This window comes from Hyaena hyaena, unplaced genomic scaffold (genome assembly GCF_003009895.1).
Source record: "Hyaena hyaena isolate Hyena2069 unplaced genomic scaffold, ASM300989v1 scaffold_413, whole genome shotgun sequence".
In the NCBI taxonomy this organism is placed as follows: Eukaryota; Metazoa; Chordata; class Mammalia; order Carnivora; family Hyaenidae; genus Hyaena; species Hyaena hyaena.
Genome location: NW_024081047.1, coordinates 1,428,449 through 1,454,668, shown reverse-complemented (window position 1 = coordinate 1,454,668; position 26,220 = coordinate 1,428,449). Strand labels below are relative to the sequence as shown.

Sequence of the window (26,220 nt, the reverse complement as noted above, 5' to 3'; positions counted from 1 at the left end):
CCCAAACCTTACTGCAAAGCCAAAACCTCCCCTTTCTTATCAGGAGCATTCCAGAGAAAGAATTTTCACAGATGTGAGTATTCTGCCTACCTGCTTCAGCTCTAAATGCTCTGTGCAAGAACACAGTGGCAATGACTGCTTCCAGCGTTATCGGGAAACACAGAAATGGCATGTGTACTGGTTACGCTGCACATTCATGCGTGACCTGGTATTGCTGAAATAGTCTTTATTTCGGAACATTCCAAAAGAGCAGTGTACACAGTAACAAATATTAAGTCATATTCCATAAGAAAGCATTCATTAGTGCAAATGGGTTTTGTAAAAGGTCTATCAAAAAGATTTATTTGCTTTAAAATGCATTCATTTCCAGAAGCATTGTTAATAAAACATTACAGTTTCTCATCCTCCGTAATAAAGTACTGAAAACCAATTGTGGTACAGTAGCAAACATTGCAGGTATTAGGTGCAATGAGCCTGTGATGTCTTTATGAATCTGAAACCCATGTAGGACAATAAGTTAACAATGAAAACGACAAGACCATCTAACTGCTGTCTGGCTATCTCCTTGCAATGCTTCAGCTTAGGTTGTGCTCATTCAACATAAAATTAGGGCTTTTCAAATTGGATGATGGAGTTTTGCTGATATATCCCTAGAGCTAAAAAAATAGTACCTTACCACAAAAATATTTTTATGGCACAAAATTTAAGTTGTTCCATAGTGGTTCACATAGGTGTAAAAAGAAATAGGCACAAAAAATAAAACTCCTGTAAACTATAAAAAAGTAAATTTCAAAGCATAAATTATAGAACCTAGTTGTAAATATGCAATGTATTAAAATACAGAACAGGTAACGGGAAGATGTTTAGAACACGTAAGTAAATCGAACAAGTTACTTTAAAAAACTCATGGCAAAGAAAGCATTATTGATACATCTCAATTCTCTCAAAAAGTATTCAGGTACATAGCAGTTCTACAAAAACTTCCTAGATCTAAGTGTCACGATACTGCAACCGTGAACTTGAGAATGCTGCAGTATTATCTCAGGCAGACATTTAAGTGCAATAATTAGTCTCTGGCGCTTGGTCCATTGAAAAACAATGCAGTAAATGTTAAAATGCAAAAGGGAAAGAATATCCCGACGTTCACGGTTACCTAGCCAGCTAGGTAACTCAACCCTCATTTCCACGTCTTTCCCGTTCTTCAAGGGTGCGTGAGGCCGCGTCAGTAGCAACCGTCTCTCCAGTTTCCGTCCCTCAGCGTGCTGAGTGAAGACAGGGGCTTTGGAGGCTGAAGGAAACTGAAGGGCCGAGGAAAGGAAACAGACTGTTAGTGCCGCCCTGAGTCCCAGCGCTCGCGCTCTCTGTTCTCCGCTCCACGAGGCAACTCACCGGCACCTTCCCAAGCGCGCCCGGGGGTTTCACGCGCCCGACCCTCACACCGCGCTCCCCGGCGGGAAACCCGGTTCGCGGCACACTGCCACGTGGGTGCAGAGTTGCAACAGAGGTGAAAAATGACCAATATCCTCAGTGGACAAAGAATGTTTTAAGATCAGAGAGAAAAAGATAAACTCTGTCTAAAAATAAAGTTACTTCCTTGAATGCAGATAGCAATTACAATTTTCCACCTTACAGATCAAGATCTGCCTGTCATACTGGCAAAGAATCTAAAAAGAATCCCGCCCAGTTTTGGCCTACCTTGGAGGGAACCTCCTCTCATAGCGTCTGGCAGTGACAGCCCTCACAGCGGCTAAGTTTGGAGGCGTCACCATAACCTATATACACCAAATAATGTGACTGTAAACACAGATCTGCACTTACAGGGGCAGAATAAGCCAGGATGTATGAAATTTGCAACAAAATTCTTTGCAGCTGGGTAGCAGATTATGGCATTCACTTTTGTTTACTTTTACATGTTTTTGATAGGTGCTCAGACCAAAAACAAAGTCAGAAACTAATACTTCTAATCGGAAAACAAAGACTTTACACGTCCTGACACACAGAGGAGGAGAAACTACTCGCTCGCGCGTCCCTTTCCATCCTGCCACTGTGGTGTGGCTCTCTCCTCGACAGCCTAATTTCTTGGGGAAGCTGGCTGTGGTTACTGCCTCCACGGTCTCCTCTTCTAGACTGTCCTCCTCAACCCACCTCCACGGAATGCTGCTGACCACTCCAAGATACCCCGTTCAAGACGGGTACCTCATGACCAGGAGCTTGTCTAATAAGTGCCTTGCAACTAATCTGGGATTTTAAAGAATAAAAAATCCTACCTGGACAGTACTAAACTTACCATCACAAGCTAACAAAGGCCCTGCTTAGGATCACTAAGGTGCTTTTGAAAGCATGACTGTGGGCAAGGGTGTGCATGTGTGCATGTGCCTCACAGGTTCGCTTATTTTGATAAATTATTGCTTCAAAAGTATTTGCAATTCTATCCTGCGCCAGACACAGTTCTTGGCACTGGGGCTTTAGAGTAGTGAACACCCTTTCCCCCTCCCCGTGCAGCTTCTGTTCTAGAGGGGACAGTCAGGCCACACAGTAACGAACAGGTAGGATCTACAGCCCCTCAGATGGGGACACAGGCTCAGGGGGAAATGGAGGGGGAGGGTAAGAAAGAGGAGTTACATCTGTCGATGGGGTAGCACTTGTGGCCAGAGCGCTCATGTGGGTGAAGCCCTGGGTGGGGGGGAAGGGTGGGGGGGCAGGCTGTGCAAATAACCTGAAGGAAGGAAAATGCACAAAAGCTCTGGGGATGGAACTTATCTGGTAAATGAAAGCAAAAGCCAACAATGCATCAGGAGGGAAGTGATGAGGCAGGAGGGGAGGACCTGACCACGCAAGGGACCCGCGCCCAACCCCATGGCTTTCCAGAGAAAGGAGGTCACACGTCAGGCCACAGAGGGCAGCAGGCCAGAGACCGGAAGGGCGCGGGCGGTTCCCCAGCGGTCTCCAATTTCAAACTGCAGAAGAGGTGATGGAGACGAAGGTTCCTACCTTCTAACGGGCTGTGCAATTTTGCTTCGAGGCAGGTTACTCCCGTTTATTGCCAGTGAAGGTCTCGGAAGAGCGCTGCGGCCCATCATCGCAGGAGCCGCGGCTTTGTTCGGCGTGGGGATCCCCGTGCTGGAGTAGAACTGTAGGCCGTTGGACAAAGGCATGTTGCTGCTGCCTTGAACGGTGGGGCTCACGTAGGCTGTGGCTTTCAGAGGCTGCCGGACGGACACTGGGAAATGTCCCACGCTGTGGGTTCTGTGCTGAAGCTGTCCTGGGGATGGAACTAGGAAACGACAGGGATGTGAGGGAAACCCCGTGCTGCTACCCGGCTGAGGAAATGCGCCTTACACACAGAAGCGACAGGGTCGGAAAGGTAATATACAGAGAGAGATACATCAAATATGGGTGCCAGAGACAGCATTTAGTACTAGACAATTCTAGCTCTTGACAACGGTCTCCTGTCCTATAATCAGCAACATTTCTGGGCCTCTCACTCTATTCAGAAGCCAGATCTAACATTTCTTTTAACAAGTGGAATCATTCCTGAGTTCTCACAGGACAGTTGCTTGCTTGCTTGAAAGATATCAGGATTTACTTGATGGGTGCTCTGGGGATGGTTTCATGAAAACAAACCAAGGGAACAATTAATAGCTGTGACAGTAGAAAGACAGGTGTACCTCCTGACCTCATGACATTTACCTATCTTATCTCCTAGGGTTGGTGGGAAGAATAAAAGAGTTAATGCTGGAATCCCGCTCCAGCCGGTCCTGGGGTCCCTGAAGGGTGGACGGTGTTGGCGAGAGAGTGATGAGAGAGCCCCGAGATTCTTTCTGATCATCAGGCAGGCGTGTCTGCAATGACTGAGTCTCAGCTTTATTTATGGGTAAGTGTATGGGGAACAGCACAGAAGTGGCATTCTGATGATAAATTCCTTGATCAGTAAAAATTTTCCAGAACATTGATTTGTAGAAGACTCACACATAACCTTATCATTGTGATTTAGACAAGGGTACTCATGCTTATCATATGGGGAAGGAAGGTATCTTTAGCATTCAAATACAAGCAAGATAATGTTTTTAGCACAGCAAAGTTCTTTATGAGCAGGGGTCAATAGCCTGTTTATCACTTAAGGAGAAGTATCAAGAAAAACAGGATTCTCAGAAAAACACAATGTCTGTTCCTATAACCACAAAAGAAGTTCCTACAAGTTCCTTCACAAGGTGCAATCATCATACCAGAGCCAGAATACGGGAACAAGTCACTCCCAATACCGATTAACAAGGTGCTCAAGCAGGAACAATTAAGTGGGGGCGGATATGGGTCATCATCTGATGGCAGGAGACATTGCAAGCCTGCCTTAACCTCACAAGGAGTTTTCTCAACTAGTGAGTTCAGAATGGCTCCCAACAATTTAATCCACACACAGCCTTACAATGGCACCTGACACTTAGTAACCACTCAACAAGTGATATTATCCTCTTGACAACAGCAAAATCTGTAAAATGAAGAGAACCCTCTGGGTAAGAACTCTTAAAAATTACCTCAATATACTTACACACCCAGCAGTGCATACCATTTCACATTAAACAATGAACTGTTTGGCAGAAAGTTTTAAACTTAGAGTCCTTTCCTCTAAGGCAAAAAACTGAATCACAGATTTAATGAAAACTTACACAGACAACTTTGCCTGTTTTTGCAAACTATTCTAACCTTTGCTGCCTAATAATTGCAATTCAGTTAAACATGAATGCACCATTTTCTCAGTTTAACTGATTTTGAACTTAATGATAAAATATACAGTCTCTTTTCCTATACAGTATCTTTTTGAAATAAAAATAGAAAGGGAGAAAGATAAAAAACCATCCATGGTTTTAGTTAATGTCTAGTGAATTATTTCCTTAAAAAATTAGTTTTGCCTAAGTGCATGTTACGTGGAACCTACACACAGGAATGCTGATGCACACATCTAGTGGTCAAAACTCAATTCAAACTAAGGTTGGGGTGCCTGTGTGGCTCAGTCAGCCAAGTGTCCAACTCAATTTCAGATCAAGTAATGATCTCACAGTCTGTGAACTTTGGCCCCACATCAGGCTTTGCACTGATGGCGTGAAGCCTGCTTGGGATTCTCTCTCTGCCCATTCTTGTGCTCGCTCGCGTTCTCTCAATAAACTTAAAAAAAAAAAAAAAAAGTCTAGGCAAGATTCTGATATAGTCTTCATCTGACCAAGTTTCTGTGACACAGTAAAACTTCTTTTGGTTAACAATCTCTAAGTTTCTTTCCCACCAATTCTACAACTCCTCAGTTAGGGAGCTTTTGACCATGAATATTTCAATATATTGGCTCATCAGCATATTAATGCAAGGGGTTAGCAGGAAACCAGGAAAGGCGGGATATGTGGGGATGTATGGTAACTCCGTACTTCTCCCTTTTGGGGTAAGCCTAAAACTGCTCAGAAAAAAAAAAAAAGCCTAAATCTAAAATTCAGTATGAGTATTTGCCTCGATTTCTTTTGAAAAACATATCAAGTATGTAAATCTTGAGTCTAGTACTCAATTTTCAAAATTGAACATACTTGTGTAATCACTGGTCACTCTAAACTATCGAAGGTGATCTGCACCCCGGAAGGCTCTCATGCCCCTTCCCACAAGGTAACAGTTATTCTCACTTTATCACCACAGAGTTGTTATCCCTACCCTGAACTTCAAATAAATGAGATTATACCATTTTTCTCCACCTTCTCTCACTCAACATCATGTTTCTGAGATTCAGCCACGTCTGCACTGTTATGCAGTACTCCACTGTGTGAATATCATAATATGTCTGCCTGGTGACGAAAGGCTGGGTTATTTCCAGTTTGAGGTTTTGTGAACCTTCTAGAACATGTGTCAGTGTTCATAGGCGCTCATTATGTAAGGTATATTATAAATTCTACAACCATCAGGATAAATGAAGTCAAGCAAAGTCACTGAATAACATCAAAATATAAATCAACTACTTCTAAACACCAGCAAAGTAGAAACTAAAATTTGAAAGAACACTTAGGAATAAATTTCACTATGATGCATTAAAATTTCCATACGGAAAGCCATGAACACTAAGCCTAAGAAACATGGAGGAAGATCTAAATCAAGAGAGACTCCATACTAACGAATTAGAAGAATATTATGAATATACCAGTTCTCCTAAAATTTATCTACAGACTCAGTAACATCCTAATCAATATCCTTTGAAATGACATGACACAAGTTACTCTGGAAAATCATCCTATGAACTCTCCTAATACACAAAACAGATAACACCTTGCGTATTTTAAAAGAAGAAAAAATGATGAGAGTTAAACAGACATAAACCTATTTTACAAATAAGAAAACAAGAATCAGAATAGCCATACAACTTATCCAAGAGCATAGGATTAAGACCCAAACTCAGACTGTTTTACTGCAAATGCTGTGTTCTTCCTTCTGTATCACGCTGCCTTTCCAACATTATCTTACCTCTGTGTTTTCTGGAAAGTAAAATGGTCCAGAACTAGGAACCGTCAGGATATAAACTTAGAACATACAAAGAATAATCGCTTAGAATGCTTACAAATAAAAGTCAACAAGAACAAAATCCTAAGATCAGTGCTCTGAAGGACTTTTCTTCTCTCATTATTATGCTTGACTATCAAGCACTGATTTTTCTACTTTATTTTTTTACATTGATGACTCAGAATTCTCCTGTAAAGAATTTTCCGTTCTCCATTTATGTATTTAGTCCATTACTACATTATAGACCTGTAGTTATTCTCTTGATTATAATTCTTTAGAATTATTTTTTCTGTGGCTCCAACTGTCACCGATTTGGTCACTGGGAGCTTCTTCAAGTTGTTTTCTATATCCTATATTCCCATTCTTTTTTGAGCACTTTCCCCATAACTGGCCATTCTTTGTTGTGTGCATTCTATTTTGGGCTACATACATTCTTCTGGTGCTCAAATGATGCTATTAACCCACATAGAGTGAGAATTAACAAAAGTTCCTAATCATTACATTTGCTACTATAAAAACTATAATTTTCCAGGGGTGACTGGGTGGCTCAGCCGGTTGAGCATCCAACTTCAGCTCAGGCCATGATCTCATGGCTCAGGGGCTCCAGCGCTACATCGGCCTCTGTACTGTCAGCACAGAGCCTGCTTCAGATCCTCTGTCCCTTCTGTGCCCCTCCCTCACTCGTACTCTCAAAAATAAACATTAAAAAAAAAACCAACAACCCTGTATTTTCCTAGTCTACACTATCAACTCTTGGACTCAAGTACAGAACTGTGTACGTACCTCAGTTACATTTCATCATGATCTCATCTGGCCTATTGTCCCAGCCATCTGACGTGAAATGAGCAGCTCTGTCTCCCACCATTAGCAAATTTCATAGGTTGTCTTCTGTGTTTTTACACAAGTCATTAATTCCAATATTACCAGATTAAGCCCTAAGATACAGCCCTATGGCATTCATCTACTGATTCATTCAAACATTTACTGTGAACTCATTATATACCAGGCAGCATGCCAGGCGCTCGGCCCAGAAAATCAGCTAAGCTGATAATCTGGTATGGAAGACAAACACAAAGACCATAATATATGACACACTGAAAAACGTAAGCACCAAAAATCGAATCCATCCTAGACATGTTTTGGGGGTTTACGGGGAAGTCCATTTGGGTCAGCAACAGAGCCTCGTCAAAGGGTGGGTGGTGTCTGGGCTGTAGGACAAAGGTAAACAGCAGCAAGCTGCATAGAGAAAGGGACAGATCGGCATGCAGGAGCCAGAATACCAGAGTAGTCACAGGCATAAACTCCGGGGTGATCACAACAAGGTTCTATCTCTATCCCTTCACCTGCATGGCCTCGTGCACACTGTTGCTTTATCTGTTTTCTCATCTGCACAGTGGGAACAAGGACAGAAGCTACCTCAGAGGGTTGTTGGCAGAGCTCAGTAAGACAAGAGATGTGAAGGGGTTAGCACAGTTCCTTGTGCACAGTAAACGTCGTCGTCTGTCTCAGCAACTAAGAGTAAGAAACGAAAAGCCATCACATGTGGGGGCGATGCCACATGAACCTCAAAAATGGATCCGAGGTAGAAGGGCTTCAAACCACCCTGGCTGAGGACTCGGCCGACACACTCGGAACATGCACCAGGCCTCCTATGTTTGGGCGCCAACACTGGGACCCTGAGTCTGCCTCCCAGGGGTCAGTCTCCGACTTAACCCCTACTACTCACATAAACAGCATGTGTAGGAATGGCAGGGGGGCCCTGGATCCAGCACATCCCCACACTAAATAAAAACACAGGAACACAAGATTTCACACTCCCTGCATTGCTCACTGCCGGGTAAAACATCCAGAGAATGAATGACCGACGGTGTGGCAAGCGCAAAGGGAGCAGGTAAGTACTACTTTACACACTAAAATATAACTTCATTTTGAGAGGAACAAAAATATGGGCTGTTGAAAAACAAGACTAAAGTAACAGCAAGACTGAACAAATATGCTTTCTTCAGAGAAAAGGTATCAAGCAGATATAGCCAGAAGGAAGCGGATCTGCAAGGAAAACTGAGGTTATTTTTGTTTAGATGATGAGCAGACAAATTAATCATGATGTAGTGCTTCTGCTATCCTTGGGAATGGGGGATTAAATATAATTTACTAATTAGTAATTGATAACACACACTGATGACACATTATTCCACTGTAACGGTGAAGTTAAAAAAAAAAAAAAAAGCGCCACAAGGAGAAAAGTTTCCCGCCATGGTCTCAAAAGAGAAAAACTGGAATAGTAAGATAGTTTTCTAACTGTATGACAACTAAAAATTACAAATGCCAAATCGTCACACTTACTGCAAGACTGTATTCTTGAAATCCCGTTCCCGGCTCCATGCAAGCTGGAGTCAAAACTCTGACTGTTTCTCACGGCAACCGGAGAACTGGCACTGCTGCTAACAGCAGTGGTACTGGGCATCCGAGCTAGATTAGGCATACTTCTTCGGAGCTTGTCTAGAAAAGAATTTTAATTGAAAATCATAAGTTTATGCCAATTAAAATATTAGCTTTCAAAAGTAAATATAAACATACTTAATAACAAAAATTATCATGTGTTATGAACTGTAACAAGCTACCCGAGAATTAACCTTCTGGGGGCGCCTGGGTGGCTCAGTCAGTTAAGCATCCGACTTCGGTTCAGGTCATGATCTCGTGGTTTGTGAGTTTGAGTCCCACGTCAGGCTCTGTGCTGACAGCTTGGAGCCTGGAGCCTGTTTCAGACTCTGTGTCTCCCTCTGTCTCTTTCTCTCCCTTGCTCATGCTCTGTCCCTCTCTCAAAAATAAATAAATGTTTAAAAAAAGAATTAACCTTCTGTATGGAAGACACACTCAATATCCCCAAGAAATGTTCTTCCAAGTTAACTGTTTAAAAAAATGTGTTCTATAAAAATAAGTAGGGATTAGCTAATCAATTAGCTGTTTGCACATAACAAATGGATAAAATTCTATCAAAGTGAGGTTAGAGAATAATCTTAACACCCACTTAGTTTTAAAAAGCCCTAGAAATTGTTGCATATTAATTTTTAAAAAAACATAGAAGAATCAAATACTTACTGTATCTCTTGCTAGCATATCAAAATGAAAAAAATTATTAAAATTCTAACTTGACATGTTTTGAGATACCCACTCATCACACCAACATGACCACATTTACTTCTGGAAAGTTTTCTTTGTTTTTTTGTTTTTATTTTTTATTTTTATTTCTAGGAGAGAGAGAGAGAGAGAGACAGACAGACAGACGGCGTGAGCAGGGGAGGGTCAGAGAGAGAGGGAGTCACAGACTGAAACAGGCTCCAGGCTCTGAGCTGGCAGTCAGCACAGAGCCCGACGCGGGGCTCGAACCCACGAACCCTGAGATCATGACCTAAGCGAGAGTCGGTCGCTTAACCGACTAAGCCACCCAGGCGCCCCACTTCTGGAAAGTTTTAACTATGAGAAAGGCACTAAGCCTCTTGCGACCTGAAAAGAGAATGCGTCCATTTCACTGTCCTGGCTGAGCACACGTGCGGCCACAAGAGGGCAGCAGAGAGTCGCCCACAGATCTCGGTGCCGCGGGGCTGTGAACCCAGTGCGGGACCACATCCCTGCAAGACGCGCCGCCCCCAAACTGAAGTTCATGTAACAGGTCACTCAGGCTCAGAAAACAAAAGATATACTTGAATACGACGCCGAAACCCTTCAAGTACAAAACCAGATTCGGTACTTCCTCCCCTTCACACACGGATCCTTCTACACTTCCTCAGACCCACTGACTGCACCCTGCCCAGCAAGTCGTCTCCTCAGATTCACCTCCCTTCTGGGCCCTCGCTCCCGAGTCCCGTCAGTCCTGCCTAATAGTTAATGAATCACCGACGACATCTGGTTGGCACCTCAGTATGTATCACTCACATTTTTACGAAAGCCTCTTAACTGGTCTCCACGCACCCGACCCTGTTCCCTCAGACCCATCTTCCACGCAGCGCGCTCCAGTCGCCCCAGAGCGCAGGCACACAGCCAGTCGCCCTCTTAAAGGCTTCCAATCCCTCGGCCACCTGCATCTGAAAGCCCAAGCCCCTGAGCACGGCCACGAGCTCCTCCAAGGTTTCGGCTCCGCACCCTTCTCCAGCCTTACCGCCGGCTACTCCCCACCCCTCCGCCTGGTCTCCCACTCAGTGGATGAAGGCAAGTTGCCCAATGCTCCACACTCTTGCACCTGCGAAGCTCTGGTCCCTCCACGGGGCCGCCCTTCCCCGCTTTGTGGGGGGAACGAATGAACAAGGGCACAGGAATTTACTGTGTATATATATTAAATGCCAGGCACCCCAGAAGATGCTGGGGGGACCACACTGTACCACAGGTCCGGTGCCTGATTCTGAGTTTACAGTCTAGACCAGGGCTTCTCAACCTTGTTTCCATATCAATCCTAAAGAGAAAAACCTAAAGTTTAATGTTAAATCTTGTTTTTCCCAAAAGGAATAAATTAAAAATGAAAACATTTTGAAACATTTGGAACTCTGCAGGACCACAAACCATGGTAATATCTCATGCTTTTCATGCACCCCACCCCCAACTCTCCAAGATATTTTTATTTCTGTTGGTATATGCCCTAAAACACCAACAAGACACCTACCAGGACACTCAAGTTTGTGGTCACTTTCTTTCAAGCTAAATCGGAAAGCAAGTGATGAACGCTAAACCAAAATGTGTCCAAGGACAAAACCAAACTCATCTCCACTCCCCCCCACCCTTGCACTGCTCATTCTGCATGACTTATGCCCAATCACTGGAGCTCTGCCCAGCAATTTTTGCCTCTTTGCGGTAGTCTAGGGAAAAGACAGAAAAGTAAATGAGTATAATAAGTATCCTTACATAAAAAACAAAAGCAGAATAAGAAAGTGTGAAGAGCGCTGAGAGGAGACCAAAAAGTATTACTAGGTTGACCTCGCTAACTTTTTCTGTCTACCTCCTAGCGGACGCATCTACCACTCCCACAACACATCCTTGTTCCCAGTACATATTTCTAGACTTAACAATGCTCAGACACTGCCACCGACGGTTAGGTTTCTTGATCATTTTCCTCACTATCTCCTTGAGGTCTATTTTTAATAACCATAGGTCTCCTATTCCCAAATTCTTGTTACAGTTCCTAACCCCAGGCAGCAGGCACTTAATACACTCAGCACGTTATTTATGTGTACGCTGGCAGAGGGTGTTGGTAGGAGAAATAAGGGAGAAGGGACTAAATCTGAGAGTCTACATCCAAATCTTTTGAACATCACACTAACTGGATGAAAAGCAAGCTTCCATTAATGCAAGACTATATTACTTTGACTATATATATATACACACACACATATATATATATATATTAAGCTGCAGGGAGACACAAGGAAAGAATCCTATGTTACTATTTAGAATATGAATTTTCTATATATCTAAGTTTCCAAAGTATTTACTATAAAGGTTTTCATAGGGGCATCTGGGTGGCTCAGTTGGTTAAGCGTCCAACTTCCTGGTTTACGCTCAGATCATGATCTCACGGTTTGTGAGTTCGAGCCCCAAATTGGGCTCTGTGCTGACAGTGCAGAGTCTGCTTGTGATTCTCTCTCTCCCTCTCCTCCTTCCCTTCCCCCACTCACTTGCTCTGTGTCTCTCAAAAATAAATTTTAAAAAATTGAAAAAGTTTTCATATATACAGAAGTGTTGAAAAGCAGCATCATATCTGTATGTTTTCCACCTAGAGATGCTAGTTGTTTTCATTTTGCCATAACTAATTCATCTCCATATATATACATAACAGTTTGCTGTAAAACCACCTAAAAGCTGCAGACCTCTTGACACTTGAAACCTAAATGCCTTCCCCCTCGGTTTTAATATGATGCCATGACTTCCATTAAGCACATGGAATACATTTTCTTCCTGGTATTTTGAGCTTCAGTAATAAATTAGCCATTATGACCTTCCTTAGCTGCCACTGTTTTCTTTTAAATTTTAAATCTAAAGGTATTCAGGTACTTTGAAATCTTAGGTAGCACCTAAGAATAAGAAAATTCTATCGAACCAAAGTACTTTCATGACATGTAAACAAATTAACAGTAGCTTTTAATAATCCACACACAAAATTTTCCAAACATCAAGAATGTCCTTCATAAGTGTTTCCCCCTAAATCACGATCAATCGAGGTTCACACATTAGATGTGGATATTATGTTTCTAATCTCTATGAATCTAGATGCATCTGCCTTTAAAAACCAATCTTTATTCATGTAAGCATCAAGTCAATCTCACAAAGATTTAAATCTGAAAAATGCTGTTACAAAATAACGGCTTCCAAGTGTCAATATTTAGAACGCTTCTCCCCTGGGAGTTAAGGGGCGCTCTCCAAGCTATGTCAGGGACCATCTGGGAATGAGGTAGGCTCTTCCTGTCAAACCATTTGGATCACGTTAATGTCCACATATGCTTTCATGTTCAAGGAATTAAAAATAACATTCTATTTCTATCTTCACAAGAAATCAGCAGTTTATACTCAAGGACTGAGGCGCAGCAGGGAGAGCTGGAGGAACAGGCCAAGGAAAGAATTCAAACGAGCTTTCTCATATTATTTCTCAAGGAGTGGCATGAGTTACCACTCTAGGAAACAAAGACCAAGGAATCTTCAGAAATAAAGGAGATGTGGTTACCCACCAATCGGATGTAGCCTTCCAATCCAGTACAAGGGAGGGCTCCGGGGTAACTGTTTACCCCATGCACAGACAGACCCTGCCGTACTCTAAAAATTACAGTTCATAAAGATCCTACAAGAGTTAGTCATTTTTCACATCTGGCAAATTATTCCAAATCTGCTCCCTTTAATTTTGTAACCCCTATATATAGTCCCATAGCTTTAAGAGCCCTCTTTTCATAACTTAGGCAGTATTGGAGCTATGAAAGCAATAAACATAAATATGCACTGGTGGCTTGTTAGTCATTTTAATTTAATTTTTAAAGTTTATTTGAAAGGGACTGAGACAGCATGAGTGGGGGAGGGGCAGAGAGAGAGGGAGAGAGAGAATCCCAAGCAGACTCCCAGCTGTCAGCACAGAGCCGAAAGATCAAGATGCGGGGCTTGAACACACAGAGCCGAAAGATCACGACCTGAGCTGAAACCAAGAGCCGGACGCTTCACCTGCTTAGCCACCCAGGTGCCCCTTTAGTCATTTTAAATGGATCAATAGTTTAACAATTATTCTCTCCTATCCATACTATCTCAGTGATTTAGAAAAAATATGATTGACTAGTTTCAAAGTTACCATTCTTATTTCACAGTTTTGTTCAACTAATACTCCATGGTAACAAATGAAGGGTCAGTTATGTGAGTCCTATTTTTTCTAAAAAGCGGATGGGAAGGGAGACAGACACTCGTTAGTCACTTTGTCAGCATTTCTCCTTCAGGCAATGCAAGGATCATTACTTCACTTCTTCCTTAGGTTGGGAGAGTGTGTACCAGATGCCGTGATGTGAAATTATACCTAAGTTTTCCAAGAAAGAGGTATTGTTTGTCCACATTTTATAGACAAAGAAAACAACGTTTATGGACCCGAGAGACCTGTGGAAGACGGAAGGGGCAGGACAAGCGGACCCCAGAGTCTGCTCTCTCAACCGCTGAGTTCATCAGCCTCAAGTCTGGTCCAGAAACCTGCGGTCGTATTCAATTTCCCTTTGTACGGGGAGACCAGGCCTTTTAGGAAGAATAAAACTGCCGCAGCTGGACGCTGAGCTGTGGGACGTCTCTGCTCTCCTTCCAGGAGTCTTCACGTGCAGGTTCGGGGAGCCTGACCCTCGGCCCCACATGGAGGCCGCGGCGCTCCGTGCAAGGCAGCCCTTCCCTAAGGCCAGGAGACAAGCCGCCGGCAACCCCGCGCTCGCCGCAGAGCCAGCAGCTGCTGGGCACCTGGGGTCTGATGTTGTGACACACCCGACTACCGTCAGAGCAATGACTCTAAGTGTCCTTCTCTTCAATTTTACAATGAGGCAGACTTTCATCACGCACGTGGAGTACACGGCTTTTCAGACATTATGAGCTTTAGTTACTATGACACTGCTTAGCTGCCACTTTTTTCTTTTAAATTTGAAATCTAGAAGTACTAAAAGAGAAATTAATGACTAAAATGTTCAATATTTTCCAGTGATCTCTCAGTCAGCATGAATGATACAAGTGCAGAAGAAGGAAAGGTAGAAACCAAAAACATGATGATGGGCGATCACGAATACAATTCGTATTGGGCCCTGCAGTCCTTTTAAATAAGCTGCTCCATCAGTCCTGGGCCTAGCTTACAGAAATGGTGCTATGTAGGAACAGAAGAGCTGTGATGATAAACATGGTTTATTTCCCCATATTATACAGGATTTGTGTGTGAAGTCTGACTGGTCATTGGTACAAAATCACAGCAGGCTTAGAATATGACATGGCTGTTTCCCCCTTAGTCTGTTGGAGGTCAAGGACTGTATCTCCTGGATGGGGGAAGAAACACGGTGAAGACGGAGAAAGGAAAAAATACACGAGAATGACCCACCATGTTGACAATGACGCTGGGGCAGATCAACTTCCTGTTACCACGCCAAGCCTCAGCCTCCGTACCCCGCCTGGTACACAGCTCTTCCTTCTGGATGTGTCACAGGGAAAGACACACCCAACATGCCCTAAACCTAGACATGCGCAAGCATCCCCCTCGGTGCTCCCCGAGCATCACCGCACGCCAGGAGCAGGCGGTGCGAGACTGAGGAGGTGGGAGGGGAGAGGAGAGGAGACACGGCTCAGTGCGACGGGCTCCACTGTGAACTCGGCCGGCACCACCTGCCCGTCTTGCCCCTGAACTAGCACCCATGTAAAGATGCCCCACGTGGACGACTCCTTCTGTGCCGGCCACATCGCGGTGGTTTTCTTGAAGCTATAAATCCGCCAATCTGGGACACATAACCAGAAACTGGTCAATTTTACATTTAAACTCAGACCAAACTGCTAAGTTCTTGGACACATACTTAATAAAGCTGGGAAACTTTTACCAATCATTTATATTGACCTTAAAACCATTTCTTGGGCATATATGAAAGCTCAGAGTATATTAAACACCAAAGCACGCATATTAACCTACCTCCATTGGTCCTATTTGGTTGCTGATCTGGAGTTTGGGCTTGAGGTGAATAATACTGTTGCTGCTGATAATTATTTGAAGGAAAATACTGGGAACTGGGGCTCCTCCTACATTCCCGAATGCTGGAGAAAGTCTGTGAATGGGGAATTCCTCTTTGGAAAGGTGAACACCTTGGAAGACGAGGCTGAGGTGGTGGCAAATGATCAAATTCTTCCTCATCTTCCAGACTGAATCGATCATATTCTTGATCACTACATGTCCCTTTTTTTCCTGAACTCAGTGACACACTGGAACTATGTCTGGACACAGATGCTGAAGTGGACGCGTAATCTTGCCTGAGGCCTGTGACAGAATAAGAAATAGTATTACCTTATGAGACATTTCAATCCAACAAAAATTAAGTTGCAATTAAGTACAGAAGAAAATTTGTGCCAAATAATTCAAATGAAGACCCATTATCTTGTTCATAGTTTGTTAAGCCCTAAGAAAACAGATACATTTACCTACCAATCAGATGTCAAAGATTAGACTATCCTGTTCTGCAAAAAAACTGCCCCAATTCCAATTAAGGAGAAATACACTGCTACAGTTCATCAATCAGTGTCTGTCAATTTCCCCAAATGATACCGTATGAAATCTGGAGAGAGACTCAGGAAAAGCTATTCATCATCATTATGAATAGTGTGTTATAAATTAGACAATTACAATAATCCTATCTCTCTGCCCAGGGGGATCTCCTCTTGCTCCCCACCCCAGCTTTCAAAGTCAAAGTGAAGTTCAAAACATGGGGTACAAATATTTTCTAACAAGGTCACCTCTCTGTTCTATTTGTTACTAATACTATCTTTTTCAAAGCACACAGACACTTCAATACTTCAATAGTTTTGGGTTATCCTAAATGAAAACCACCTAAAAATAGTCAAACTGGAAGTTTCTAGTTATTCATCTCCTCTCATCACCAATACCACAGTTTTTTAAAGTAGTCTCTCCCTGACTAGCTTCTGAAACTGACATTGTCTAGTCACATGTTTTCAGAAAGCGAGACTGTTATTTTACCATTCCCGAATGATAACATAAAACAATCACTGTCCCCCTCTGAATGGATCCTATTAAACTCTCCATAAGCACTACCATGTTTCTCATAGTAGCCTTGACTAATTCTGAAAGCAGGAAGTTGTTGTGCTTGAATGAAACGATACTTGGCTATTTCTACCTATGTTGACCTGAAAAGATAAAACTCCAAAGCAAGCCTAGCCCAGTTCTGCAATCTACATTTAAAAAAAATTTTTTTTAACGTATTTATTTATTTTTGAGACAGAGAGACAGAGCACGAGCTGGGAAGGGGCAGAGAGAGAAAGGGAGACACAGAATCTGAAACAGGCTCCAGGCTCTGAGCTGTCAGCACAGAACCTGACACAGGGCTCGAACCCATGGACCGCGAGATTATGACCTGAGCTGAAGTTGGACACCCAACCCACTGAGCCACCCAGGTGCCCCTGTGATCTGCATCTTACTGTGCCTTTAATAGCCTTGCAGTAGTTCACTCCTGGACTATTTGTTAACTTTTCTGCAGAACCAGTGATAAAGTGTCCCATCGCCAACGGTCTTCTCTTCTGTGATTATTTATCCTGAGCAGTTTATCAGTGCATTTTAATTGAGCTTGTATGAAGATAAACTATAGACTCACACACAGTTCTAAGAAAGAATACCGAGAGATCCCTTGTGCGCTTTTCCCAATGTCCCTCAATGGTAGCACTTTGCAAAATTATAAAATAATGACAACCAATATATTGTGATACAAACCCAACTTATTTTGATATTTTCAGTTTACTTGTGTATATGGAAGTATTAAGTCCTATACAATTTTACTACCTGTATGATCAAATATTTCCCACTGGGGTCAAAATACTAAAGAGTTCTGAAAATCCACAAAACACAAAAACCCCTCATGTTGCCCTTTTATAACCACGCCTCTATCCTTCCTGAGATCCCACACCCTGTCTCTAACATTCATCATTCACTAATCTGTCCTCCGTTTATAAGATTTTCTCACTCCAAAATGTTATATGAATGGAATTACACAGAATGAAATCATCTTTTTACTCAACAGAAATCTTGGGAGATTCATCCAAGATGCTGCCTGCACCACCACTCCGCTCCCTCCTACTGCTGAGTGGTGCCCCCTGGTTTGGGGGCTCTGCAACCTGACTGACTATTCACCTTTTGAAGGACATCCGAGCCCATTCCAGTTTGGGGCTGTTATAAAAATTCATGTATAAGGTTCGGTGTGAACACAGATTTCCACTGCTTTAGGACAGCTGCCCAGGACTACAACTTGCTGGGGTCTATGGAAATGGCATGTTTGTTAAGAAACCGACAAATGGTTTCCACAGTAACTGCACCAGTAATGTCTTTACATTCATGTATTTTGACCAGAGTATGTCCTAATACCTTCCGATGCCCATGAGAGCCTGAGAGGCATTAGCTGGCCCATCTACAAGGTAGGGAAGGCATGAGAAGAAGAATCTAATGTTTACCCATTACCTGGGGAGAAATGCCTAAGCCTCCCTATCCCCTCAATTTCAAGTAGAAGCCTCTAGTTTAATAAGTTTCCTACTTTAAAAAGAACATACTTTCTTCTTGGAGACGAGCCATGATCTGGACATCAGTGAGATCCTGCAACTTATAGCCCATGGAGATAGAATCATCTTCCAATTCTGAAGTACTCAGCTCACTGTCTATAGACGACTGGGGACTGAGCGGGGAACCCCTGGAGGTGTAACCTGAAACACAAAGGAAACGGGTTTATTGTTTGGTCTGAAGAACTGATATCTACATAATGCTTTGCAATTCCTGTATCAAGTCAGCAATTTTTTTTCCTATTTTCATAATGCCACCAAAAAGTAACCAACACGTCACCATTTAATGGTGACACAATATGCACATCCTTCACATGTTCATGATTCACATGTACTTTTTCAAGTTCAATTTTCACAATTAAAAAAATTACTCTATACTATACACCAAAAGAAGCTGCTAAGAGGGCAGACTGAAGTATGGTTTTTACCACACTAAAAAAAAAAAACTATATATATATATATATCACCAGTGCTGAAATCTGTATCCTATTAGGTAAGTATATATCTAAAGACATTATATAAGAATACTTAGTTCCATGTTCACTTTTGATTAATAATCAGATATGCTTGTCACTAGTAGTAACTGATTATAAATTTTAAGATGAAACTAAAATCTGGTCCATTTTTTAAACAGGTACAAATAGTGCAATGAATGAATAACATCACATGTTAAAGTCTCGGACATAAACACAGAAGCATTTATAAAACCTTAATCACAGAGGGTACAGTACTCCCAGGAGGTGGGCAGTCACCCACAAAAGTAAAAAGCAACGGCTTGGGTAAAAGAACGAAGGAAGAAAGGACCCAAAGGGTGAAAAGCTGTAGGAATGGAATCACACTAATGCTGAGACAAGTAAGGAAACGGTGAGAACTTTATCCCATTAAAAGCTACCATGACTCCCTCCCCCCGCCCCCCATGGAGCCCTGGTTTAATAAAAAGCTACCAGAAAAAATAACATTTTAAAAATTAAGACATATAGAAGGCTTATAATGCTGAGTTATAATAAAAACACTTGAATTGTGTTAGGCATTTAATTTTAAAAGCACACTAGGCATTTGGAAACCTAACTACATACATATAGTTTTTTTGCTAACCAAGAAAACTACCTGTCATACACACTTGAGAGCACATTCATGGTGCTCAAGCACAAATTAAGGCTGGCCTTCTCTGTACCCCAAGTAGGTGTGCAACACACACTCTCCATTATAAGAGTACCCTCAACTTTTCAATAAGAGAGGACAGTTAAGCTGTTTTTGGCGACTGAATGACAAAGCAAGCAGCTAGTCAAAAAGTTGAAATATTACCTGTTCTTTCAGGTGTTAGTATTGCTTTATTTGAGGTTTTAGAGAAGCTGGGAGTATTAATGCCATTGCTATAAGGGCTGAGTCTTGCAACAGGACTATAGGGAAAAGCCAGGGAGACATTTGAAGAGAAGAGACTCCGCCATCGGCTAGCTGTCACAGAAGCAGAAAATAAACAGCAGCAGTTAGCCTTCTGGAAGCAGATGCTGATTTGTCAGGAGGAGAAAGGGAAGAGGTTAAAAAATAATGAAAAGACAAAGCAACTTTTCATAAGGATATCTTAAATGACTTCCATTTATCGAAAGTAAAAATATGTAAAAACGCAATTTGTGAATTAGGGCCCTACTGATATCCTCATTTAAGAATTAGTATTCAGCTCGATTAAAGCCAATAGGCCTGTGTAATAACAAAAAGTTCTTTTGAATTTCTACATTAGAAACGTTTTCTATTTCCTGTTTCTGCACAAGGATTTAAGTGTTTTGTAATAATATAAATGTTTAGTGCCCAAAAAAGCTCAAACTTAGAAATTGTGGGGAATATTACTATTAACTATACACAGTCCCATATTATTTCCTGAGGTTAATATTCAACCCATATAATATTGGAAAATGATCAAAATATTTTTTGATCAAAAAATATTTAAGGAAATCTGTTCTTGGCTTGCAGGGCAAATTTAAAGGGACTACTCCATTTCTGAACGGCCCTGAGTCCCAAAACAAGGTTTATGGAAAAACAATACAAAATCACAGAAGAATACAAAATTTAATGACAGCTATTTTTGATGGCAGGTGTTGAAATTTAACTGGTGATTTGTTGGATTTTTTTTTTAACAAAAAATATTTTCCAAATTTTTCGTATTGAACATGTATTACTTATATATAACACTTAAAGGTAGGAAGTAATATACATACTATTACCTTGTACTTTAAAATAAGGAACAACAAGGAATTTTATCTACAATGGACAAATGATCTAATTCTTCTTACATTACTTTACCTGATAGAATTAAGGTATCTCCCTCCGCCCAAAATGCCAACCCCTGCTATTTCTGAGTTCTTGGAATCATGCAAAAGACCTCAGAACCATAAAAACTTGAGTAAGTCACCAAACATCACATACTCTTCCTTCAAGGGATACAGATTACTGTGCTAGGCAAAATCTGTTTTTTAAATAACTTTTATTTTTGAGAGAGAGACACACACACAGCATGAGTGGGGGACGGGTAGAGAGAGGGGGAGACACAGAATCCGAAGCAGGCTCCAGGTTCCATGCTGTCAGCCCAGAGCCGGACGCGGGGCTCAAACTCACAAACCACGAGATCATGACCTGAGCTGAAGTCCCATTTTACCGACTGAGTCACCCAGGAGCCCCAAAAATCCATTCTTCTAGAAAGCAATCACTTAGACATAGACTAATAAGCAGGACAGGAGGGAACAGCTAACACAGAGGAGGTTAAACTTCACGTAAAGCAGTTAAGTGGGACTGTATTTGCTGGAACCCTGACCAAACCTGAAGTGGCAAGTGTGAAAAGGACCGCCCTGACACGCAGCCCCAGACCGCTCCTAATGAGCACCACTAATGAGCTGAGGAGGGCTTCACACCGGGCAGTGCAGCTGAAGGGACAGACACGATGAGATGGGATGTGGGCAGTCGAGAAAATAATCTGCTCCAAGATGGGGATTCTTAAGATCCTTGCAAAATATCACCAAGGTTGTTTCAAAGAGCAAAACCTTTCCTCTTATTTCATCAAGAGTCGTCAGGTTAGTTCCATCCCATCCCAACAATTACATGCAAAACAGCTTTTCCTCCCGTAGGCAATAAGAGGCAAAGAAGCCTTGTTCACAATGATCACACTTCTCAGAATTCACCAGTGTCCCGAAGGGGACCCTGCAGCAGAGCGTGGCTCCTGACTGCCAGCAGTTGCCTCACCTACCCAACCTGTAATTAAGGGTGAGCTCTTCTCAAGCTCAGCCAGAGCAGAGACTCCAGGGGCTGCCATTCCCTGGCCGTAACTTCCACACACATAAACTCGATCCCCAAATACACTGCAAAGCAGGGCTTAATCTGCAACACACACGAGGTAGCCATTCTTGCACCTTCAATCTCTAGGACCCAAAGTTTCTCATTAAAATTCTATATTTAAAAAAAAAATCAATAGCTCTTTGTGACTGCTAACTTGCTTAACAGATGATGTTTGATCACTTGCCAGGCAAATTACAGTAACTGCGTGTTCTCACCCACAGATGCAGGCGACGGCGCATCCCAAGTAAACAGCATTCATTACCCTGCACAATAACTACTGTGACCCAGCCTCCCAGCACAATGGCACAGTGATTGTGGTGATGACTGCAAGATCCCGACTAAGACTAAGAACACAATTAGCATCTATTGCAAGAAAGAATGCTCTGCATTGTCCTTTGGCTTGGAGGCTTTTAGGAAGAGGGAGGAGAATTATCATGGGGCAAGCTAACAAAACAACAATGTTAGACTAGTACTCGAGGCTGTGGTAGAGGAGAGGAGGAGAGGAGAAAGGAGCGGAAGCCATCACATCCTACTTATGCTTCGCTACGTAGCCAAAGAATTGTAGGAATTGTAACAAGAAACTTTTTTTTTTATTGTTATTTTTTTGTGAGTAAAATTCTACTTGCTGGCATGGGGCTGGAACTCGCAACTCCAAGATCAAGAGTCACATGCTCTGCCAACTGAGGCAGCCAGGTGCCTCAGGAAGCATTTCTATACACGGTTAAACAAAAAATCCTTCTAAAGGGCACCTTCATCATTTTCAGTCAATTAATTTAATGGACTTTTCATATGAGGATGTTATTTGAGGGGCTCAGTGATGACCGAAATGATCCCAAGAAAGGAGTAAGACGATGTTGCTAACGAAGAAAATGGGAAATAAAGTTATGAACATCAGTTATGTTTCCTTACCCTCCACTGCAACGTTCTACCTGTAAGTAGAGGGCTTCTCAAACCTTGGACGAGGCATGGACTACATATCTCCTTGATCTATTTCAAGCCTTAGAATAGCAGAGCGGGGCCCAAAGACCAGGGCATGCTGAAGCTTTTCATTCCCAAACGCCTTCAGCTGGATGGTCTCCCCGGACACTCCTTCCCGCAGGCTTGCTGTAGTCTTATTGCAACTTCCTTAAAACAATGCTCACCACCTCGCACCAGATGAAGACCATCTACCCCTCAAACAACCTGTACCACCACCACTGTCCCTGGCGAGCCCACTCTGAATGTGGGATACTAGTACCGTGGTGGCTTTTCACGGCACACAGGATCTAGAAGGCACTCCGGCTCATCTCGTGGGACGCTTCCCCTCTGCCATGCCCTCCTGCCCACCTCTAGGGTCTCTGAACTTCCTTGCTAACACGCCTGTACTGCAAAACCTCCTATGTTGCCTCCCTGATCTAACAAGCACCTTTTACGGAAATAAATGTGATAAGGTATTAAGGTGTGGACTGAACCGTCATCTTTCTACAAAAAACAAAAATTATCTGAGTGTCTAATGGTCGATTATTTTTGGTACATCTTCAAAGTTGCCAGAGTTTAAAAATAAATTACAGATCTCTGAGGCTATTTTTGTTTTTGTGTGTGTTATTTTTTAAGAGAAAAAGAGCACACAAGCAGGGGAGAGGGGTAAAGGGAGGAATGGGGGGCGGGGGGAGAGAGAGAATGAATCTTAAGCAGGCTCCACAGTCAGCACGGAGTCTGATGCAGGGCTTGATCCCACAACCTGGAGATCATGACATGAAGCAAAATCAAGATCCAGACACTCAACCGACTGAGCCACCCAGGTTCCCCTGAAGCTATTTTTGGAAATTATTAAGTATAACACTTACAATATTTGAATAGCAAATATTCAAATTTTTGTTGAACATGTAGGTCTCTGCATATAATCAAAATCAAATTTAAGAAAGCAGTAAGTCGCATGAAAGGAAAAAGAATAACTGATCTAATGAGAGGCTCAGTGATCATCCTCAAAAGATTAGTACTCCATGAAGCTACATGAATTCAAAAATAAAACAGTGCTTGGACATATTCTAGAAACAATCATTTTCACACTTTTTTCTCACTACAGAGATTGCCAGGTCAGTACCTAACAATGTCTGACACACAGTATACAATCAAAGTGCAATGTGGTCAAAATCTTGGTGAGTTCACTAATATCTCCTTCCTTCAAACCATTCTACCATTCCTACCTTAATATCCAAATGATTCTGCCCAATTTCTTAAACTTATTAACTATAATTTAATATACACAGGATCTTTGAAGACAAGAGCTAGTGTAGACATTCTAGCCCAGCTAGATAAAGGCTCAACAAAGACATACTTCCTAACAGCTGCTACGTTGTTGAACTTTGTGTGTGTGAATCCTCTGGTTTCCACCTAAGGGATTTTATATTACTAATGGCTAGGACCTCTGACCAGGTAATGGACACATCACGATTAAACAGGAGTCCCTGTCTAGGATGAGCTAGTTCCTGACATGCTATGCTGCACAAAGTGAAGGGCTGTGCCAAGGACACTAGTTGGCAGGAAGCCATGCAAGAAGGCAACAAAGCGTCCTCAAATTCTTGAAATGCTACCATGTCCTACAATCAAAGAAACCACAAAACAGCTAACAGAGCGCTTAGTGGAATTTCTATAAATCTACCTCCAACAGTGTAGCCTCTGAGTTGGGTGAGGAAGTCTTGGAAAGCAGTGCTCTTACTCCTTCCAGTAGCTTCTAACGGTGCAGGCACATTTCTAACCTGGGTACCATGGTCTGAATGTTTTCCCCCAATTCATGCTGAGGTGCTAACCCGCAGAGATGAAGGCATGGTAGGTGGGGCTTTTGGGAGAAGCTTGAGTCATGAGAATAGATCCCTCATCAACTAGAGCAGTGCCTTACGAAAGAGGCTCCAAAGAGCCCCAAGCCCCTTCTGCAATGCGGGGGCACAAGAAATCTACAATCTGGCAGAGGGCAGGCCCCCCATGCCTGAACCTGCTGACCCCTGATCATAGACATCCAGCTTCCAGAACTGTGAGCAGTAAACTGCTGCCCTTCATAAGCTACCTCCTCTATGGGATTTTGTTTCATAGTAGCCTGAATACACTAAGATACAGGGGGAAGTGAGTCTAGAAAATAAGCCCTGATCTTCCCTACTCATGCAAAGCACGTGATCGAACACCATTGCTTTGATGGCCAGGAGGATCACAGAAGTATGAAGAAAATCAGGCTAAGGCGGCCCCTGTAAATGTTTTACTTCTTCAGCTTTTAATGAGTCCGATGAAAACTCATTAAAAGCAAATTTTAGATCTGTTGTATTAAAAATCACAGAACAGCTTTCTAAATAAGTCATAATTTTGTATCTCCTTGCTCATAGGCTCTTCTCACTACCCAAGTTTATATTCTCCATCATTCCCCTACCCCAGGATCTTCCCTGAGAAACTGGTCAACTAGCATTTGAATCTTCACAGGCAAGACCCTGTGTACCCTGTGAGCCAAAAGTAAAGTGGCATGCTGTAGCATGATGCAGACACCCAACATTTACAGACCACATCCAGAGTCATTCCTTCATTCAAAATTTACCAAGAGATAAAAACAAACAAACAAACAAACAAACAAAACATTAAAGGTCAGTCTCCAGTAGTGACACAAATATCTTTCAAAGACACACACAGCACAGTTATTTCCCTGCTCCACAGTCGTTCTCAGAAATCTGGCCCTGATGCTCCCACCTGCTTTTTAAAATTCATTTCTCTATTCATTTGAGCAGGCAGCCACCATGGGACTATAAAGTACCAGATGCTGCAGATATGGAGATGAATAAAATATGATTATTGCTCTCCTCTCCTTCCCACTCCAATTTCAAAAGACCAGCTAGTGTAGAAGGCGGGCAAGTAAGATATGCATATAATATGATACAGTAAGTACAAAAAAGGCACCATGAAGTGCTCTCACAAAGTAAAGACCGTGATTAACTTTCCAAGGGAGTCCAAAGACTTCACCAGAAGATATTATGTCTAACATGGCCTTGAAGGCCATTCCCATTCCAGAGAGAGATAACGTCTGTGAAGCCACAGAGGAGGAAAAAGCAGTGCACGTTCAAGGAATGTGTGAATGTCGTTAGGACTGAAGCACGGGGATGCGGGAGAAGAGCTCAGGCCGGAGGCTGGGTAGCAGCGGCTACGGCACTGTCATTAGGAGGATGTGCTTTAATATTTGTGTTTTGACTGAGAAGGAGACGGCATGGTCAGGTATGTGTTGTATGAAGATGGCACAAATAGCCATATAGATGAAGGGCAATTCGGGCAGAGAGTGATGACTGGAATACCAGTTAGGAGGTTTCATGGCAGAGCTGGTGGGCCATCACAACGGATCGAACTAAAGTATCAGCAGGACATTTGATGAAAATATGTTAAATAAGCCACATCTGAGCTAAAGAGGAGATATCTGGCGACCCAATGAATATAGGGAGTGGAGAAAAGGAGGTGGCCAAAGCAAACGACATGGTTTATGAAACACTGATGCCATCCACTAAGACATGGTACATAAGATGAACATGCTTACATGAAAGGAAAAAGGGAGCTGAATTTGAGATGATTATA

General features: G+C 42.5%; 1 protein-coding gene across 3 annotated transcripts in view; it reads right to left on the bottom strand.

Moving 5' to 3' along the window:
• Positions 1-209: 209 nt before the first annotated feature.
• SLAIN1 (SLAIN motif family member 1) overlaps positions 210-26,220 on the bottom strand; it is a 62,276-nt gene continuing 36,265 nt past the window's right edge. For 2 of the 3 annotated variants that reach the window (XM_039252464.1, XM_039252466.1), the window contains 5 exons: positions 18,313-18,462; positions 15,680-16,021; positions 8,866-9,021; positions 2,992-3,274; positions 210-1,298 (listed from right to left, as the gene is read on the bottom strand). In XM_039252464.1, coding sequence (XP_039108395.1) covers positions 1,223-1,298; positions 2,992-3,274; positions 8,866-9,021; positions 15,680-16,021; positions 18,313-18,462 — 1,007 coding nt within the window. In that variant the 3' untranslated portion in view covers positions 210-1,222. Of the gene's footprint in view, positions 1,299-2,991; positions 3,275-8,865; positions 9,022-15,679; positions 16,022-18,312; positions 18,463-19,623; positions 19,774-26,220 lie in introns of all 3 variants that reach the window. The other variant, XM_039252463.1, reaches the window with a different exon arrangement.